The sequence below is a fragment of the Littorina saxatilis genome, linkage group LG9, assembly GCF_037325665.1.
Source record: "Littorina saxatilis isolate snail1 linkage group LG9, US_GU_Lsax_2.0, whole genome shotgun sequence".
Taxonomy (NCBI): Eukaryota; Metazoa; Mollusca; class Gastropoda; order Littorinimorpha; family Littorinidae; genus Littorina; species Littorina saxatilis.
This window is the reverse complement of record NC_090253.1, coordinates 61257436-61276927: the sequence shown is the minus strand read 5'-3', so window position 1 is coordinate 61276927 and position 19492 is coordinate 61257436. Positions and strand designations below refer to the sequence as shown.

Here is a 19492-nt window from a genome sequence, read left to right as displayed (position 1 = left end):
ACATACAGTTACTTCCCTTGTTTTCCTTGGTCATAGTCACCTTCAACATACAGTTACTTCCCTTGTTTTCCTTGGTCATGGTCGCCTTCAACATACAGTTACTTCCCTTGTTTTCCTTGGTCATAGTCGCCTTCTACATACAGTTACTTCCCTTGTTTTCCTTGGTCATGGTCACCTTCAACATACAGTTACTTCCCTTGTTTTTCTTGGTCATGGTGGCCAACATACAGTTACTTCCCTTGTTTTTCTTGGTCATGGTCACCTTCAACATACAGTTACTTCCCTTGTTTTTCTTGGTCATGGTCACCAACATACAGTTACTTCCCTTGTTTTCCTTGGTCATGGTCGCCTTCTACATACAGTTACTTCCCCTGTTTTTCTTGGTCATGGTCACCAACATACAGTTACTTCCCTTGTTTTTCTTGGTCATGGTGGCCTTCAACATACAGTTATTTCCCTTGTTTTTCTTGGTCATGGTCACCTTCGAGCTTCAACATACAGTTACTTCCCTTGTTTTTCTTGGTCATGGTCGCCTTCAACATACAGTTACTGCCCTTGTTTTTCTTGGTCATGGTCGCCTTCAACATAAAGTTACTTCCCCTGTTTTTCTTTGTCATGGTCGCCTTCAACATACAGTTACTTCCCTTGTTTTTCTTGGTCATGCTCACCTTCAACATACAGTTACTTCCCTTGTTTTTCTTGGTCATGGTCGCCTTCAACATACAATGTACCCCCATTTTAAGCTCCCTCCTTTTTAACCCCTCTTTTTCTGGGCGGGGATGTAGCTCAGTCGGTAGCGCGCTGGATTTGTATCCAGTTGGCCACTGTCAGAGTTCGATGGGTTATAGAAGCACGAAAATACCCAGCATGCTTCCTCCGAAAGCGGCGTATGGCTGCCTGAATTGCGGGGTAAAAACGGTCATACACGTAAAAGCCGTGGGAGTTTGAGCCCATGAAGGAACAAACAAACAAGACCTTGTTTTCTCACATTTGTCGAGGTCTTCAAAGGGGTGGTTCACTGTAGCAGTGACAGAGTTATTTAACAAAGAAGGTTTATTGTGCTTTTTTTGTAGGTGTACGATGACCTAACTGTCGGCGACCTATCTGATCCCGAGGAAGATCAGGCCAGAGACTTTCATCATGATGTGCTGGACTTGGTGTCACCAAAGGCCTCCAGAAACAGAAAGGCGGCGGAGCTCATGGACATTCTCCAGAGCCCACACATGCAGGTATTTTCATTTTCATTGCTGTATTGTCCCATCGCTGGGAAATTTGGTTCGCTTCCTCCCAGTGGAAAGCTAGCAGCAACAGAGTTGCGCTACCCAGGTGTATGCGTGTTTAGGTGTAATCAGTCACCTGCACTTATGGCAGAATGACCGAGGTCTTTTACGTGCCACAATGGTGACACGGGATTGGAACATGGATACCGTCTCTGAGTCTGCACATAAAGTTGACTCGTATCCGTCCGTGGCCCGGATTCGAACCCGTGACCCTCCGATCAGAAGTCCAGTGCTCTGCTATCTGAGCTACCGGGCCATCAAATGTGAACAAAAAAGGAGTTTGTGAGGGTGTTGGTGGGGTATGGTTCAGCCCCCCCCCCCCCCCCCCCCCTAAAAAAAACTGAAAAAAAACCACAACAACAATTAAATGTTTCTGATTCTTTGATCAACCCTTTTTTTCCCCTCCCAACTCTAGAATGTTTTTTTCGACCATGTATTTGTGTACTGTTCTCTATATCTCACTGTTCGGGGCTAATTCAGTTCATAACTTGACTGACCCTACGCTCCCAGTCACTACGTATAAGTTTGGAAAGCAATATGAAGCAGCGATAATTTCAAGCGTGACCTACATTATTGATACAAAATGCATTGACCAATTGCCGAAAAGCGCTGCAGACGTCATTGCATGAAAAATACCCAAAATCCTCTATTCTCGATGACATTCTAAGGAGTTAGTTCGGGAGAACGACGATCTATGGACGGTTTATTATATTAAGGGAAGCAAGCGGTTAAAAACAGGCATCGATAGAGCCAAATGAACAGGGATGGGAACTTGTAGTATGATAGACATCTGGTATGGATGATATGCCCAGCCATACATTGACCCCCATGGTGGAATGTGCTTGATAACAATGAAACTGATGTTGGATTGCTAACGAGCGCTTCTGTGGTGATAACGCGAGACAACTCCTGTGATCTTGCCGCGAGGTGGCCCCGCGCAGTTACCAGCCGAAAGAAAGAAGGGGCATAACCTCACCAGAACCGACCATTGTCTGTTTACCGTATAAAATGCACGACTTACACACGAACTGTTACCAAACCGATATGCTATTTGGGACCAATGCAAGTTTTTTTCCCCTTTTCATTTGATCTTTGTAATGATATGATGTATGTGTCGTAGGACACTCACACACATAGACAACCGGCACGGTTGGCCTAGTGGTAAGGCGTCCGCCCCGTGATCGGGAGGTCGTGGGTTCGAACCCCGGCCGGGTCATACCTAAGACTTTAAAATTGGCAATTTAGTGGCTGCTCCGCCTGGCGTCTGGCATTATGGGGTTAGTGCTAGGACTGGTTGGTCCGGTGTCAGACTAATGTGACTGGGTGAGACATGAAGCCTGTGCTGCGACTTCTGTCTTGTGTGTGGCGCACGTTATATGTCAAAGCAGCACCGCCCTGATATGGCCCTTCGTGGTCGGCTGGGCGTTAAGCAAACAAACAAAACAAAACACATAGACAGCACTGTGAAGGCGTGTATAGTAATGATTACACTGTATTGAAGATAAGACTAAAAGGTAAGGTTAAACACAAGCACAAAGTAGAGAGTACTGAAGCAAGAGACTGTTCACTGTGATAGCTGAATGCAGACTGCTGCAGAGGCAGGGCTATAAGCTGAGGCTGGCTGTGTGGCCAGGCAGTATGGATAACCATGACTAGTGACCATGCAGATATCACTACAGTCTTGCCACGAGGTGGCGCCAGTTACCAGCCGAAAGAAAGAGAGGGCAGAACCTCACCAGAACCGCCCATTCCTCAAATTTGTGAAAATAAGGTAAAACAAAGTTAAATTGGTCTGAGAAAACCAGCGACTTAAAAAGAAGGCAATCTTAAATTTGGGGGGGGCTTACATTTATTTTTATTTTTTAGAAGGTTGGTTCTGCTGTACTGTTAATATATTTTGGGGGGTTATTCTAACTGAATGAGTGTTGTGAATGTTTCAGGCTCTGCTGGATGCCCATGATGACGTTGCCACGCAAAACTACCAGTCTGTAGATCTGAAGTCACACGGCCTGGCAGCCCCCCCGCCCCCGGCCTTTGACCTTGCCACCGAGGATCACCGCCTGGTCACCATCACCAAGCAGGGCAAGCAGCCGCTGGTCAGTGCAGTGTCATGGTCCCTTGGTCCATGTTTTATACGTTATTTGTACTTTTGTCCACAATATGACATTTTACACAGATTGAGACAGTCAGTGTTTCTTGGCTGGCCGCTTAAATAGGAATTTTTGTGGGCCTTTGACGTCACATGGCTGATAGAAGGGAAATCCAATTTTCAATTGATACATTTGTTGTTGTCGTTGTCGTTGTTGTTGTCGTTGTGTGCTCAGACAGCAACCCCAGGCCTTGACAATGATAACAATAATAATAATAATAAATAAATAACTTTTCAATAGCGCGAGTACCATCAATTAGCTCCAGGATCTTTTCTGTGCGCACCTAGTCTTGTGCTTGCGTGTACACATGAAGGGGGATAAGCCACTAGCAGGTCTGCACATAAGTTGACCTGGGAGATCGGAAAAATCTCCACCCTTAACCCACTAGGCGCGACCAGGATTCGAACCCACGACCTTCCGCTTAGGAGGCCAGGGTCCTATCCACTAGGCCTTTGTGTCCGTCAATGGGTTTTGATGACCGACATGTTTGTGTGGGTGTGTTTGCAGGGCGTCACAGTCAGCTTGGATGGAGACAACAACCTGATCATCGCTCGCATCCTGCAGGGCAGCCTGGCTGATAAGCAAGGTATGGTGTTTGTGGACAACCCCCCCCACCCCCCCACCCTTTAAGACTTCCTCCCTTTTAAAGACCCTGTTTTCTTAGACTTTCCATTCATAACCTGACCCCCCGCGGGTTAGGGGGAAGAATTTACCCGATGCTCCCCAGCATGTCGTAAGAGGCGACTAACGGATTCTGTTTCTCCTTTTACCCTTGTTAAGTGTTTCTTGTATAGAATATAGTCAATGTTTGTAAAGATTTTAGTCAAGCAGTATGTAAGAAATGTTAAGTCCTTTGTACTGGAAACTTGCATTCTCCCAGTAAGGTGTACTACGTACTTGCAAGCCCCTGGAGCAAATTTTTGATTTGTGCTTTTGTGAACAAGAAACAATTGACAAGTGGCTCTATCCCATCTCTTCCCTTTCCCCTTCGCGATATAACCTTGAATGGTTGAAAACGACGTTAAACACCAAATAAAGAAAGAAAGAAAGAATTCATTACCTGGATAAATTTACCCCCATTTTAAAAAAATCGCCAGTTTCCATAAGTGCGGGAAGAAGATACAAATGGATAATGAAAAGCAAACCCAATGGAAACGCTTTGAAGTTTCTTCACTTCTTCTCATTGTTGAGACAGTACACAGGGAATTCCAAAGACAATCTTACTAAAAATCTGAACAAAAAACAAAACTACGACCAGATGACCACAGCCAAACGGCATTATTACATTCATTCAAATGACTGGTTTGAATGGAATATGATTGGGTCTTCAGCATCACTGTGTGTTACATGTCAGTGAATTATGTCAGTGGAACGTGATTGTGTTTTAGCATCACTGTGTGTTACATGTCAGTGAATAATGTCAATGGAACATGATTGTCTTTTTAGCATCGCTGTGTGTTACATGTCAGGGAATTTCAATGGAACATGATGTATAAGTTACAGCTCCGTCCATCCATGGTATCGCCTGATATTTTGTCGAGACTGGGTCAATGAATATGATGACAGCCTCGAGTGACGTCATTATATTCTTTCACCCCGTCGAGACAAAATATCACGCGATACCATGGATGGACGGAACTGTAACGTATATATGGCATGACCAAAGTAAAGAGAATTTGTCATGGGATGTGGAAACAAATCATTGGAAATTCACCATGGGCAATCAACCCAAGCCTAGAAGTTGTAGAACTATATTTTGTTTCAGTCTTGGCAAGGCCAGTTTTGTCCATCATGAATTCATTCACCCTGCCGAGACGAAAAAAACTATTCCATGGATGAAAACGTATAAGCTTATATCCCGTGACGCATCAAAGCTAAATTTTGTTTTGAAATGTCTTCACAACGTACAGATAACTTGTAACGACATAATCGCCTTCACAAGACAGGAAAAACCCACACTTTGTTTTTCGTCTGCTACAAATCTAGTCTTGTTGGTTGACGGAGAGAATAAAACTTCAATCGTACCTTCATCAACAGGAATAAATGCTCAATCCGCTGTCAGTTCGCAACTGAACCTTGTTTTTTTTCTTTAACTTTTTGGTTAACATTGAAACGGCAATCCAAAAGAGCGTTTCAGCTGTTTCAAGACACAGGCTTAGCTCCTTCTTTTGAGTTGCTTTTCAGTCTAAAATGACACCGGAAGCGAACAAATTGTCGCGTGTACTGTCGTCACAAAAAGACGTCATGACAAAGTTGCACGCAAAGCGAAAGAGACTTTGACGTCATTTACTTTTGTTCGGAATTTTTCGTCTGTTTCTAGCTTGTCAGTGAAGACCTGACGCGAGTAAGCTTTTCCCAAAACGTCTGTGTTCTCTATTCACATTGCAGCTGTGAAATAATCAGTCTTATGTCTCGGTCGTGTAGGTACAGAGTTTGCTTCTGCAATCATTGTGTTCGTGTTGATGACGGCTTCATAAGACAAATCAGCGAATCTATCGTGAGGAAGACGTTTATGTACAAATCACCGAACCCAACCCATTTTGTGTGTGCATTTTTCTGAAGAATAAACTGCATGTGGTTAATTTCATCCGTTTAATGCTTGTCGAAACGAGCCATAAGGCTTTTTAGAATAAAAGATTTCACGCATTGCTTGGCCATCTGATCACAGATGAGGTCGCAGTTTGTAGGTTGAATCTATGAATCGGCCAGAGATAAATCTGCATTTCTGGTACGACCTTCCAGATTATCAACAGCGGGTTCATGGTCAGAATCAAGAGGTCAAATTTGCGTGGCTCCCAATCATTTCATAAAGGATTTCCATTTTCTTGTTTCTGCGGCTGCGCAAGTTATTTTGCCTAGGTCATGGCCGAACTTTAGGCCTACGGAGAAATATCGCTGGATATTTTCTCCCTAGATTAACAGAGACAAAGAAGGGAAGTCATGCTGTATTGTATGGAACGCCAAAAGGCCCACAGTATCGAGACTGAGTCTCGATACTGGGAGTATCGAGACTTAAAGTCTCGATACTCCGAGTATCGAGACTCGTTCATTTCATTGGTCTTCCCTCGATACTGCGAGTATCGAGTATGGAAATGAACCAATCCGTGGTATCGAGTATGGTTGCTATGCCGCCCTAGTTCAGTATCGAGTGTCTACAAAACGATTGGTTAAATTCTGATCTCGAGTGTGAACAGCACCCTGGTGCGCCAAAAGGCCCACAGTATCGAGACTGAGTATCGATACTCAAAGTCTCGATACTCAAAGTCTCGATACTCCGAGTATCGAGACTCGTTCATTTCATTGGTCTTCCCTCGATACTGCGAGTATCGAGACTTTGAGTATCGATACTCTGTAATTTCATTGGTCGGACTCGAAATTCAAGAGTATCGATACTGCGCATCCCGGAACTGTTGCCATGCCAATCGATCTGCTCAAGAACGTAACAAGACAAGCGATTGGTTCAGTACTTGAACTCCTAAAGGAACTGGTAAATTAAAAAGTATAACCAGAAAACTGTTGTTTTTTTTTTTTTACTGAATCGTGGCGGACTGTGTTGTGCGATAAATGACTGAGAGACTCAGTGAAGTGTATTCAGTGTTATAGAATAAATTATGTTTGAGTTTTCGTTGCTGGTAAGTTAAAAAGTTAAATAAAAAAAACATGAATACAAACAAACACAGTTCAAGTTATTTTGTGGATGTGTTTTATGCGCCTGACACTGAAATGTCCCATAGATCTACTAAGTCTTGATGCGAGATCACTGCACCCCCCAAAAAATCTAATTTAGACTAAAAGTACTTTAGACTAATATCGTACAAGTGAAATGACGCTGTGTTTTCCCTTGAATGACTTTGTATGAGAGTGCATTCGAATCAGTTATTAACCTAAGACACAGATACTTTTAACTGATCGATAGCGGCACGTTCGGCCGGGATGGCAGCGAAGCCTCAGTGATTTTTCGATCCTCCAGTTTAAAAAACCCAAACAATTACAGTTTTTGTCTTGCAGAGTGTGAAACTGTTGATTATTTGTGTAAACATCGGTCTATTTGCTGCATTTGCATTATCATTTATGCAAAATCTATACCATTTTCGGCTTTAGTCCCTGTGACAAAGGCTATACATACAGAAGTAATTGTGTATATATTGTTTTCAACAAGGCTAAGCTATTTACACAAGTAGGGAGAGTGGCTTTCTTTGTCCTCAAGCATAAATTAATGTGGGTACATACATTATCCAGCCTATTAACCACAAGTGGGGAGAGGTTTTTGAATTTGTGCAGTCTGTTTGCAAATTTAGCCTGGAAAGTAAACAATACTATAAAATGAACAAAAAACTTGACCTACAAGTTTCACAGTGCACGCACACACTCTGGCTCCCTCTCCCTACAAAAATGCTGACACTTGCGGCCAAGTGACGTAACACGTACTCTCCGTTTTCGAATGCTATTGACTGATCATTCAATTAACACTGATGAATTGTGGGATAAAATCAGTGTCAGTCAGCACAAATCTGCTTAAATATATTATGAAAATCAGTCTTAACATGCCGCGTTTCTTAGTCTCTCTAGATGATTGTACCGTCTCTTTAACTTGGCGGGAAAGCATTCCGTCTGGACAGTTTATTTTAGCAGAAGCCTGGCTGACGTCCCGGCAATAGTGACATGTAACACACGCACACACACACCGTGACACTGACACACACCCGGCACACACACACACACACACACACACACACACACACACACGGCACTTTTTATTCAGCTTCAAGTTGAACAACACAAATAATTCAGAAAATGACGCCATGAAATCACGAATATCGGCTGAGCTCGAACGCTGATTGCTCACTTCACACTTGTGTAGATAGCCTGGCTTCGACGAACACGGTCTATGTTGCACAACTGCTTGTGTAAATAGCCAGTCCAACGACGTGAGTGACTTCCCTTTGGTAAGCTCATTATTTTGTGAAAGTAAACGTGCGACATCGATGACATATATATTAATTTCTCGACTGAAACTGAGGAGCTGAAGTCATTGCTGGCAGTAGAAAGCCCACTGTTTGTTTTTGACGGCCATGCTGTGAATGTATAGTGCGTTGAAATGAGCAAGTTCTTCGTGTTCACCTCCGACGAAAAGCCAACACAGATCCCGGCAAAGTACTGGCTGAACTGTTGTCTTTTGGACGCCAGCTACATGCAAACTGCGGATGTTCGCAAATGACGACCAGTATCACCATGGGAACATTTTGCTTGGAATTGTCAGTGACCAGAATGGTAAGTATTCATCATATTTCACAACGTAAGTATGCATAGCTTCTAAAGGCAACTGAATACGGTGTGCTGTTGGCAGTGGCCCTTGCCGATGGTGTCAGTGTCACAAGGTCAAGGCATGTACAACTAGTAAAGTTCCACACACTTGTCACTTTATGCGTGTGAATGTGAATTAATTGTGATGTATGTGTTGCACTCTGTACAAGTATGTGTGTGTGTGACTGACTCATAATTCACAGGATCATTATAATCGAGGAAATAAAGTTTGATTATCTGTGTGAGTATTTTATGTTTTCCTGCTAATTTGACTCAGTTGTTTTAAGTTACTTTAAAATGTTTGTTTTTTCAATTGATGTAAATGAATCATTGATAGTGATACATGTATACATCATGGTCAGCGCAATTCAGATGGTTTTTTATTTATATTATGTACAGTTGTCCTGGACTTTTGATCCTGCTGTGATGATGATGTCACCTCCAGATGAACCAGAGCTGCTTCATCATTCATCAAAACAGCACAGCTGTCTGATTTTTCTTCAGGTACTTTTCAATTTTATCATTATAACTTATACATGATTGTGCAGGTCATTCATTGCTCTAAGTTTAACAAGAACATAACAGTATCACTATCACTAAACTCTGAATTGATTGATAATGTTAATAATGCCTTAAAAGTTAAAATATGTTCCCAATACTATTGGTACCAGTGTGTTAAGGTAATTCCACAAAGGCAGTGATTCTGAGTGAAACTAGCTGAATTTGATGAATTTGTCAGTCTGTATTCACATTTCAATCTTGTGTTCTTTTTAAATTGTATCACTTTTCATTTATCTACAGCAAGTGTGTAATGAATCTTTATTCTGTACATGTATTTCCATTTATCCTACTGTATACGTGAGAGAGACACCCGTGAGATAATAATTGTTCAAATCACACATGTTTATATCATGTAAATGAGGTCATGTGACGTCAAGCAAGTCTGGCAGGGACCTGTTTTTCCACTGCTTATGATGCCAAAGTCACCGAGACAAACGTCATAATAGAAACAAAAATTGTGCTCGCTAATTACCCTCAATGAGTGACTTCCTTTGCTTTGACGTAATAGATTGCACGAGGCTTTAGAAGAGATCGAGGTTCAAAAACAAGCATCTTCAATTTAGCTGCCTCGACTGCAAGACATTTTCAGTCAAATACATGCAAGTACAGTATGTAGGATCAACAGAATACTACATGGCTTGCTGTGTCGTACCAGATTTACACTCGTTGCTTTTTCAAATAGTGAACATCTCGCTTTCGCTCGCTGTTCAATATTTACAAAAACGAGTGTAAATCTGGTACGACACAGTAAGCCATGTAGTAACTAGTATTCTCTATTTAACCTAATGCTTTTGGGTTATCACCGGCTATTTGAATGAGAGCCATTTGTTAGCATATATATATATATATACTAGATGAATACCCGCTTCGCCGGGTACGGCTTCGCCGGGAAGAAGTCGAGCCGAATACCCGGCCGCGCCGGGGACTCGGCTTTGCCGGGTGTACGCCGGCAAACCGGCGCACCGCACGAAGGAAGGGAGATAAACGCGCAAAATACTGGAGAAGATAAGGAAGAGTAATACCCGGCTTCGCCGGGACAGTGACTTTCTAAAAATAGTATAACGGGAATATGGAATGAGCGTTGTCGACAGTGACCTTCTAAAAATAGAAACGGGAATATGGATTGACGCCACATGAAGGAAGGGAGATAAGCGCAAAACACTGGAGAAGATAAGGAAGAGTTACTGGGAATGGATCTGGGAAGATGAACAGAAAAATCAAAATCGGTTCAGCGCTGCGCACTGAGAGCACGTGTTGAAAATTCTCATCGACCAGGTTGTGTCCGGGGTCTACCTGAATATGCCCACCAAATTTGAAGCAGATCCATCGAGAACTTTGGCCGTGCATCGCGAACACACACACACACACACACACACACAGACACTAGTCGTATATATATAGATAGATGCAATTTTTCAATAAAATGTTTAAGTGCCATCCACAGCGTGTTTTTCTTTTGAATTCTATTACAGTGACAAGGCACTGAAATAAATTGTAAAGCGGTGTAACTTGTGTTTGTTGTCACAGGGATGTTTGTATTGTTTTGATATGTTTGGCAGCTGAAAATGACATTTATTTTGCAGTGCCGGTCAGTCTGCAGTGCTATTTGTTTCAAAGTTGACAGATGATCTGCAGACAGGGGTTTATATACTGAGCCAGTGAAGAATCAACATCATCCTTTGCTCTAAAAATGTAGGTAAGTTCTCTTTAGAAGTAGCTTATATGTGACCCTCCACCATGAAATGAGTCACATGTCACCTCGCGCGGTTCTGCGCTAGGCTTAAATATAAGTCCGGGGAGTGTCTGGTAACAGTGTGAGGGTCACCTTAGTCACAGGCTTATAACTCAAACAGTTTTCGCTCTTTTCTAAAACGGTTTTCACCTCTGGATAGAGCATAAAATAAAAAACTCTTTAGATAAATGTAAAAATATGAAAATCATGCAAAGGTGACATGCGACTCATTCTGTGGTGGAGGGTTACATGTATATAAATTATGTGTTTTTATTTTTTTTTATTAATTTAATTTTGATAATAATTTTTATATATTTAATTTTCAGAGCTTGTTTTTAATCCGAATATAACATATTTATATGCTTTTGGAATCAGCAAATGATGGAGAATAAGATAAACGTAAATTTGGATCGTTTTATAAAACTTTTTTTTTTTTACAATTTTCAGATTTTTAATGACCAAAGTCATTAATTAATTTTTAAGCCACCACGTTGAAATGCAATACCGAAGTCCGGGCTTCGTCGAAGATTACTTGACCAAAATTTCAACCAATTTGGTTGAAAAATGAGGGCGTGACAGTGCCGCCTCAACTTTCACGAAAAGCCGGATATGACGTCATCAAAGACATTTATCAAAAAAAAAAAGAAAAAACGTTCGGGGATATCAATCCCAGGAACTCTCATGTAAAATTTCATAAAGATCGGTCCAGTAGTTTGGTCTGAATCGCTCTACACGCACGCACGCACGCACACACACACATACACACACACACATAAACACACACACACACACATACACCGCGACCCTCGTTTCGATTCCCCATCATTCTGTTAAAACATTTAGTCAAAACGTGTCTAAATGTAAAAACCAGGATATCATCATGATGCCTCTTTACAAAAACCAGGTCTAGGAACTCTTCATCTAAAGTCAGTCAGTATTAACCCCCTCAACACAATCCTCATTTTGTCCCATAGTGATTTCTGCCGCCCAAGAACATGTGGTTCTTATCTCACAAGACGGATTTGTGTCTTCCATTGCGAAATTCAGATCTACCCCAACTACGTGCATTGATCTGAGCAATAAAATGTAGATGCAATGATCTGCAAACATCTCTTCAACACAATCTGCATCTTGTCCCATCGTGATTTCTGTCGGCAAAGAACATGTAGTTCTCAACTCACAAGACCGATTTGTCATCTTCTAGTGTGAAATTCAGATCTGCCCCAAGTACGTGCAATAAAATGTAGAATGGATAATCTGAAAAAAATATTTTCGCGTGAACGCTGCCACGTTGTCATCAGTCCGATGTCTTTTATCCAGAGCAGGGATGAACACACTTTTTCATCTGTAGTTTGTTATGTTTATCGGCAGACTGCTTTCCATTACTTGGCTGTTTTAGATTGACTCGTAGGGTTCGTCAGCCAGGCAACAAGTGCTTGTTTACTGACACGTTCTCACGCACGACATGTCGTAAATGCAAGTTCTAACGATTGTTTTTACATTTTGTCAAGTTTTGACTAAATGTTTTAACATCGAGGGGGAATCGAAACGAGGGTCGTGGTGTATGTGTGTGTGTGCGTGCGTGTGTGCGTGCGTGCGTGCGTGTAGAGCGATTCAGACCAAACTACTGGACCGATCTTTATGAAATTTGACATGAGAGTTCCTGGGTATGATATCCCCATACGTTTTTTTCATTTTTTTGATAAATGTCTTTGATGACGTCATATCCGGCTTTTCGTGAAAGTTGAGGCGGCACTGTCACGCTCTCATTTTTCAACCAAATTGGTTGAAATTTTGGTCAAGTAGTCTTCGACGAAGTCCGGACTTCGGTATTGCATTTCAGCTTGGTGGCTTAAAAATTAATTAATGACTTTGGTCATTAAAAATCTGAAAATTGTAAAAAAAAATATTTTTTTCTAAAACGATCCAAATTTACGTTCATCTTATTCTCCATCATTTGCTGATTCCAAAAACATATAAATATGTTATATTCGGATTAAAACCAAGCTCTGAAAATTAAATATATAAAAATTATTATCAAAATTAAATTTTTGAAATCAATTCAAAAACACTTTCATCTTATTCCTTGTCGGTTCCTGATTCCAAAAACATATAGATATGATATGTTTGGATTAAAAACACGCTCAGAAAGTTAAAACAAACAGAGGTACAGAAAAGCGTGCTATCCTTCTCAGCGCAAGTACTACCCCGCTCTTCCTGTCAATTTCACTGCCTTTGCCGTGCGCGGTGGACTGACGATGCTACGAGTATACGGTCTTGCTGCGTTGCATTGCGTTCAGTTTCATTCTGTGAGTTCGACAGCTACTTGACTAAATGTTGTATTTTCGCCTTACGCGACTTGTTTTTATTGCACTGATATATCGATAGAGAATGTCGATATTTGTAAACGTCTGCCATTTCCTAATGTTTGTTTCATTATTTTGCATACGGATATGGCTAATAAGTGGATAATCTGTTTCGACACGAAACCTGTTCTAAATCCGGGAAGGGAGGCTACTCCAACGTACTTTCCAAAGTGTACTCCAGCCTTAAATGTATGGCCAGGTGTGATTGTTTTTACTCTACACAAATTATTTATGTTACCATCCGCATCCTGTGCACGACCACTATCTGATCTGACACCACCGAGCTTTTACATACAACGAATCTATCCTTTTGTTTGGGAGAATCTTAGCTGCTCTTCATAAGCTCATAGATACAGGTCATTGTTTTTTTCATTGTCTTAACTGTTATTCAGAGCTGACATTATTGTTGACGATAACTGTTATGGAAATGATGATTATGATGTTTGGGATTTCTGTTAAAGTTTGAGACAACATGACATTGACAGGGCATCACTCTACCATGTAGGCTTACTGTCATATAACTGGGAGACCGGCACGGTTGGCCTAGTGGTAAGGCGTCCGCCCCGTGATCGGGAGGTCGTGGGTTCGAACCCCGGCCGGGTCATACCTAAGACTTTAAAATTGGCAATCTAGTGGCTGCTCCGCCTGGCGTCTGGTATTATGGGGTTAGTGCTAGGACTGGTTGGTTCGGTGTCAGAATAATGTGACTGGGTGAGACATGAAGCCTGTGCTGCGACTTCTGTCTTGTGTGTGGCGCACGTTATATGTCAAAGCAGCACCGCCCTGATATGGCCCTTCGTGGTCGGCTGGGCGTTAAGCAAACAAACAAACAAAATATAACTGGGCCAACCAGACTAGAGAACTGCTACACCTGTGGTGTTAGGTCATTACTACATGCAGTATGTAAGAAATGTTAAGTCCTTTGTACTGGAAACTTGCATTCTCCCAGTAAGGTCATATATTGTACTACGTTGCAAGCCCCTGGAGCAATTTTTTGATTAGTGCTTTTGTGAACAAGAAACAATTAACAAGTGGCTCTATCCCATCTCCCCCCTTTCCCCGTCGCGATATAACCTTGAACGGTTGAAAACGACGTTAAACACCAAAGAAAGAAAGAAAGAATTACTACATGCAGATAGCATAACCTGGGCACCCTCAGTGATATCAATTTTTGAAAACGTTAGAATTGCATAGTGATATATGTATCCTTTTTAAAAATAAAAGTGAAGATCTCAACACACTTTGTCTTTCTAGTTTTCTCTATTGCATTGATTTGAGAGGAAAATCTGTGTCCTTAGAATTTTTCAACAAGAAAAGCAAATGCTCATTCGACTCGCCTTCGCCATACGTAAAATAAATCGGACAAAATATTGCTGTTTCATAGTTTGTCTTATCTTACGTCATAGGTGAGAGAGCTACCAGTACCAATGCGATAGAGGTCCTTCAGGGCACATTGATTATCTTATTGCTCAGGTGAGTAAAATAAAACATGTCTTAAGTTAAAAGGAGTAATCCACTAGTATTAGGATTCACTGTCAGTCGGTATGTCTGGCCGGACGAATGGCCGGCCGGCTGTGGACAAAAAGCTTAACGTTGAACATTGGGGATTGGGGGTGGCGGTCATAGGTAGTGAAATCCTCCTTTTAAGATTTTCAAAACCCTGAAAAAATCAGGTCTTACAATGGGGGTAAACTTACATAAGTTATGACCAGAATATCTTAGAAAACAGGGTCTTGAAAATGTCAATAGGTAACATGCGCCTTGAGTCGCCTTGAGATATGTGCGCGATATAAATCCTCGTAAATAAATAAATAAATAAATAAATAAATGTCTTGGGGGGGCGTTGTTGAGTAAGTGATTTTGGTTGTTGGGTAAGTTACCGAAAAATAACTAGCCCTACTCATTTACAGAGAGAAAGAAGCAGAGGGGGGAATCATTTTTGGTAACTTAACCAACAACCAAAATTACTTACCCAACAATGGGCCTGAATCCTCGATAGCTCACAGGTTGATGAGCTAGCGATTGAAAGGTTCCGAACGCTCTAATGTACGAAATGTACATCTCTAGACGAAACAATACAAACATACTGCATTTAAACTAGCAACTACAGGCTTGAACACATTAATCTCCATATAAAATCGATGAGTTTGGTTGTTTTCTAAATTCAAATCTAACAATCAGTGCAGAGAAACTCGCTTTAGATCTCTTGCAAGTGCAAGCAAACTCCAAAGGCAAGTAACTCTCATACTCTGTGAAAGTGTCTGATTTTGCCATTTTTGGGCATTCTTATAACATTTTCAAGACTTTCCAATTGATAAAAACTGATGAAATTATTTGTACTATCACTCTGAAGGGTTTACTTTATGAAGGTATGGTGCTATTAGTAACTTGCTGCTTTTACAAAGAGAAATTATTTTTGGCACAGGCTCAGAGAACATTTATGTTACCTTGAAAATAATACTGCTGATTGTTTCTTGTTAATGTTTTATTTTTCTCCATTGTTTCTTGTTAATGTATTTTTTTTCTCCATCTTTTGTAGCTGCCTGGCATGCCGGTAAAGCTGCTGATCCACACAAATGGAAGAGTCTCACTGAACAAAAGGAAGGAAGAGCCTATGCGCCAGGGGTTCAGTTGAGTTGTTGCTCTTCACAAACCTTTCACATGTCTGCACACATTCAAGGCTCATCAACCAGTAAGAATATATATGGTACGTGGTCGAGTCAGTGCTTTTTATTAATTTTAATATTATTGATTCAAACCCCCCAATCCTTCACACACCTTCTCTTGGATTTAAAGCAATTTGTTAAGTATTTTTACTTTCTGAATTTCATCTGTACTTGATGAAAGAACATTTTCTCTCACGTAACATTCAAAAAGAAAACTGAAGTTTGTACAGGGTAACCCCAAAAATGTAACCCATAAAAACAATTCTCATTGTAATAAATTCCACATCTGTCGATCACATATTAGTTCATATTTGGTGTATATTCACTTCAGCTTATGTATGACCTCTCAACAAAGTTGCCAGTTTGTAGGTAAAAGAATGGTAGCCTAAAAGAATCTGACTTTTGTGAGATTTCGGAAAACAAATCTTATTTTGGGGATTGGCTCAACATTACCAGGTTGAAAACTGAGCCTGAGCTATACTAACCGGTTTTAAGCCCTCCAGATTGTTAGTACCTAGTAACCTCTAACCAACTCTAGACAATCAATGACTTGAATGCAGCCGTTACAATTAAGCAGGATCAGGGCATTTGCCTTAGAGGAATGAGTTCATGTCATTGATGAATTTTGCGCGCCATTGCGCAAGTGTAACCTTACAATGAAGGGGGTCATTAAAGTTCAGCAAAAATCTTTATACAGGGTGACCCCCAAAAAATGCAACCCTCAAAAATGTTAATAACTTCTACATCTGTTGACCGAATCACTTCATATTTGAGGGACATACATTTCAGCGTATGCATGACAGTTCCACAAAGTGAAAATTCTATAAATCAAATGGTTTGACTCTTGTGCAATTTAAAAAACAAGTTGCCAAATTCGGGGATTGACTCATTTGTACGAGGTTTGGCATTGAGCGGTAGCCGAACTTGCCCAATTTTTGCCCTCCAAATTGTTACCTTTGGGGTAATTCGTATAACATAGTATACCTTAATCAACATTAGACAATCAGTGACTTAGTTGCAGCAATTACAGGCAGGATCAGGGCATTTCCCATGGATGAAGTGTCACTTCACAACAAAGGGGTTACAATTTTCCAGTCATTTTAGTTTGGCAAATATTTTTTATAGTTGTTGTGCATGCACTTTAGTTCGTCTATGACCATTCTACACATCTTTGACTCTGTAGGTAAAATGGTACGACATGTACCTTTTCTCCAAAATGTGTTCCAAATTACACCTCCGAAATTGTCAATCAGACGACAGTTTTCTTGCTTGGGGAATGCCTTGAGTCTAGTTGTAACTGCTTTCTTCAGGTCACTGATGATCTAAGGGGTGTTTGTGTATACTCGGAAATTCAGATAATCCGAAAGGTTAAGGTCTGGAGGGTTCAGATTAGGTAAGTATTGCTGCCGCTCAATGTCAAACCTTGTTCTGTTGAGTCGATCACCGAATTCGGTAACCTTTTTTGAAATTGCACAAACGTCAGACCATTTTGATCTATATAATTGTCACTTTGTGGAAGGGTCATGCATAGGCTGATATTTATGTCTTCCAAATATAAAGTAATTCGGTCAACAGATGTAGAGTTATTAGCATTCTTTAATTTTAGGGTTGCATTTTTGGTAGTTGTGCATGAATTTAAATTTGTTCATGACCACTCCACAAAGTTTCCTGTCCGAAGGTAAAACAAATGTGTTCCGATTTAAATTATCCATCCTAAATTGTGAATGAAAAGCACTTTCATGTCCAGGGTTTGTCCTGAACCTAGCTATAACTGCTGTTTTTAGGTCACCAATGATCTGGGAAAGGGGGTGTGTGGGTTGTATACCTATAAAAGTGTCAATCAGCGGACTGCATAGCTGAAGTTAATGTACGTTAACCTTCACCAGATCATGCTTTGGACTACACAGTCCGGATTATGTGGGTCGTGTACGACCCATAATTTCCTAAGGATTCAACGTAAAAAGTATGTGTCATACACGACCCACGCCATCTGAATAGGGATAAACAACGTAAAACTCTGAAACTCCTCCTGCATTTACAGGCACTCCCTTCACACACTTTCAGCCCCCACTCTCACTGACCTGGAGAAAGTCCTAAAAAAAATGACCTTGAAAACCTGTGACCTTGACCCTCTTTCCACACAACTCTACTCTGACTGTCTTCCTGACCCCCTCCCTTCTATTCTCAAAATCATCAACACTTCTCTGCAAACAGGCACTGTCCCCAACTCCTTTAAGACTGCTATTGTCAAACCTCTACTCTACTGAAGAAACCATCGCTTGACCCAAACACTCTCAGCAACTACCGCCCTGTCTCAAACCTTTCCTTCATCTCCAAACTCCTGAAACAACTCGACCTCTCACCTTCTTTGCAACAATCTTCTCTCTCCGCTTCAATCTGCCTATCGTCCTCACCACTCCACCGAAACTGCCCTTCTCAAAATCACTAATGATCTCCTCCTTGCCACTGACCAAGCTGAAATCTCTGCCGTCGCCCTACTTGATCTATCAGCGGCCTTTGACACAGTCGACCACAACATCCTCCTTCAACGCCTTCAGCACACCTTTGGTATCCATAGCACAGCTCTTTCTTGGTTCTCTTCTTATCTCACCGACCGCTACCAGACTGTTTCGATTGACAAACTGAAATCTGACCCCATCAGGCTTGAGTGCGGAGTCCCTCAGGGCTCAGTCCTTGGGCCTGTACTATTTACTCTCTACACTCAACCTCTTGACCACATCTTTGACCGACACAACGTTCTCCACCACTCTTTTGCCGACGACTCTCAACTTTACAACAGCTCTTCCCCTGACCAGTCTGAATATCTTCTTTCCTCTATCTCTGACACTATATCACTGACGTGCAGAATTGGATGACAGAAAACAAACTTCAGCTCAATAGCAACAAAACTGAAGCCATTCTAATAGGCACTACATCCAAACTCTCCAAAGCCACGTACTCTCTTCAACTCTCTGACTCTTCTGTCCCGCTGTCTTTTGCTGTCAAAAATATCGGAGTCACTCTAGACAACACCCTTTCCATGAAACAACACATCTCTTCTGTCTCTCGCACCTGCTACTTCCAACTCTGCCGCATCACCACTATCCGCAAGTACCTCACCACAGATGCTACCGCCAAACTGGTCACTTCCACCATTCTCTCACTTCTTGACTATTGTAACTCTCTCTTGACTGGTCTTCCCTCTTCTTCTATCTCTCGTCTCCAACGCATTCAAAATAGCTCTGCCCGTCTTGTCTTACGAAAGAAAAAGAGAGACCATATCACCCCCCTCCTAAATCAGCTCCACTGGTTGCCCGTTCCTGCCCGTATCACATACAAAATCAACACTCTCACCTACAAATGCCTCCATGGTCTCGCCCCTGCTTATCTCTCCGACTCTCTCTCTCTATATGTCCCTTCACGAGCACTGAGA

The 19492-nt window shown here is 41.5% G+C and overlaps 1 protein-coding gene and 1 long non-coding RNA gene across 4 annotated transcripts in view; both read left to right on the top strand.

Annotated features, from left to right (window-relative positions):
- LOC138976708 (protein PALS2-like) overlaps positions 1-19492 on the top strand; it is a 501736-nt gene that overhangs the window by 10693 nt on the left and 471551 nt on the right. For both annotated transcript variants that reach the window (XM_070349578.1, XM_070349579.1), the window contains exons 4-6: positions 1074-1229; positions 3221-3376; positions 3938-4016. In XM_070349578.1, the coding sequence (XP_070205679.1) occupies positions 1074-1229; positions 3221-3376; positions 3938-4016 (391 nt within the window). The remainder of the gene's footprint in view (positions 1-1073; positions 1230-3220; positions 3377-3937; positions 4017-19492) is intronic.
- On the top strand, positions 7230-16931 carry LOC138976702 (uncharacterized). 2 transcript variants are annotated; one of them, XR_011459126.1, is made up of 5 exons: positions 7230-8701; positions 9134-9238; positions 10879-10987; positions 14800-14866; positions 15933-16931. It is a non-coding gene; the product is annotated as an uncharacterized lncRNA (long non-coding RNA). The 2 variants fall into 2 exon arrangements; XR_011459125.1 differs by having other exon boundaries at positions 10879-10991.